Source organism: Sinocyclocheilus grahami, unplaced genomic scaffold, assembly GCF_001515645.1.
Source record: "Sinocyclocheilus grahami isolate Dianchi unplaced genomic scaffold, SAMN03320097.WGS_v1.1 scaffold327.1, whole genome shotgun sequence".
In the NCBI taxonomy this organism is placed as follows: domain Eukaryota; kingdom Metazoa; phylum Chordata; class Actinopteri; order Cypriniformes; family Cyprinidae; genus Sinocyclocheilus; species Sinocyclocheilus grahami.
In genome coordinates, this window is record NW_015505506.1 from 355,097 (window position 1) to 356,405 (window position 1,309).

General features: G+C 42.2%; 1 protein-coding gene across 1 annotated transcript in view; it reads right to left on the reverse strand.

Annotated features, from left to right (window-relative positions):
- The window catches only part of LOC107602444 (dipeptidyl peptidase 9-like), a 25,412-nt gene that overhangs the window by 5,724 nt on the left and 18,379 nt on the right, over positions 1-1,309 (reverse strand). The window contains exons 13-15 of the mRNA XM_016294937.1: positions 1,133-1,268; positions 897-1,042; positions 102-248 (exon numbers count right to left, since the gene is read on the reverse strand). Of these exons, the coding sequence (XP_016150423.1) occupies positions 102-248; positions 897-1,042; positions 1,133-1,268 (429 nt within the window). The remainder of the gene's footprint in view (positions 1-101; positions 249-896; positions 1,043-1,132; positions 1,269-1,309) is intronic.

Here is a 1,309-nt window from a genome sequence, read left to right on the forward strand (position 1 = left end):
TCAGTCAATTCCTGTTTAAGTGTTCAGTTCTTTTGGCTGCAATGTTGACCAAACTTGTCAAATGTCTGGTTACACAAAACTAGACCATCAGTTCTAGTTACCATTTTGTTTTTAAGGGCCCCTTCAAACTTGAGGCCTCTTTGGCATGACCCTCTTCCGTCGATGACCACCACTGCATAACCCAGAGACGCCAACGTGTTCAGACGCAGATACTTCACACCCTTGTAAGAGTTATTCACTAACTGCACCTAAAAAAGAAACGAGAAAAGATTTGAAACTAGTAAAGAAATTACAATGCAAACTTCTAGTGGTTGTGTCACAAATTCAATACAGTACTGCATTTAGAGGGGACGGCCCGTGCTAAAATGACCACTGTCCCCCCCTTCCTCACTCTGCTGTGGTTCATAGGATTTTGTACCAGTTGTTTTTTCCCCATGCATTTACAATTCATGGTGAGTAGAGCTTTCAAGCTTTAAAAAGAAGAAAGCACCACATTCCAAAAACAATACCATAATCAAAGACGAACCTTCTCTCCGAATGGGCTGTGATCAGCTGAAACCAGATCAATGAATCAATGAGTTTTGTGAACTCCCAAGGTGAACTAAATATTTTGAAAAGATCAGACTCGAAATAATTATTTGTTGACAAATTTGTAATTTCTCTCATTAACAGAACAAGCCGTGGAGCGTTACGGCAGAGGTCAAGTTATTTTACTGAATAAAAACTGATGTGTTCATTACACAAATCTATCATGTGACTTGGAATATATTGCACAAGTTATGCATGCCAAATGGATTATTTGTTTATGTGTTATTACTACTATTATTATTTTGGAGTTTGACAGTCCCAGCCCGAGCCAAAGAAAATCTATAGTGACACTTTTCAACCAAACCCACCTGTGGGCCGCCGTACACAAACAGGATTGTGGGGTGTTTTTTGCCTGGTTTCAGGTTGTGAGGTTTGTACAGCATTCCATAGATCAGGAAACCGGAACTAGCAGGGAAGCTGAATATCTCAGGAGGGACATAATCAGCCGGGCAACCTGCACAGCACAGACAAAAGCAAACATGTTTTCAGTTATTCTTTCCTATTGCTGTGTAACATCACCCTGAGCTCACGGCCCTGCTCTCACCTGCAGCCTCCATCATGCTCGCCCAGAACTCTGGCTCTTTGTGCAGGGGGTCACTGTCAGAACCCGTCAGTTTGTAGACGTGAACGCACGGAGGTGTGCTCACGTTACTGTAGTGGCTAATGAACATGTCAAAGTTCTGCAATGAAACAGAAGAAACAGACAGTCAGAGACTGCATA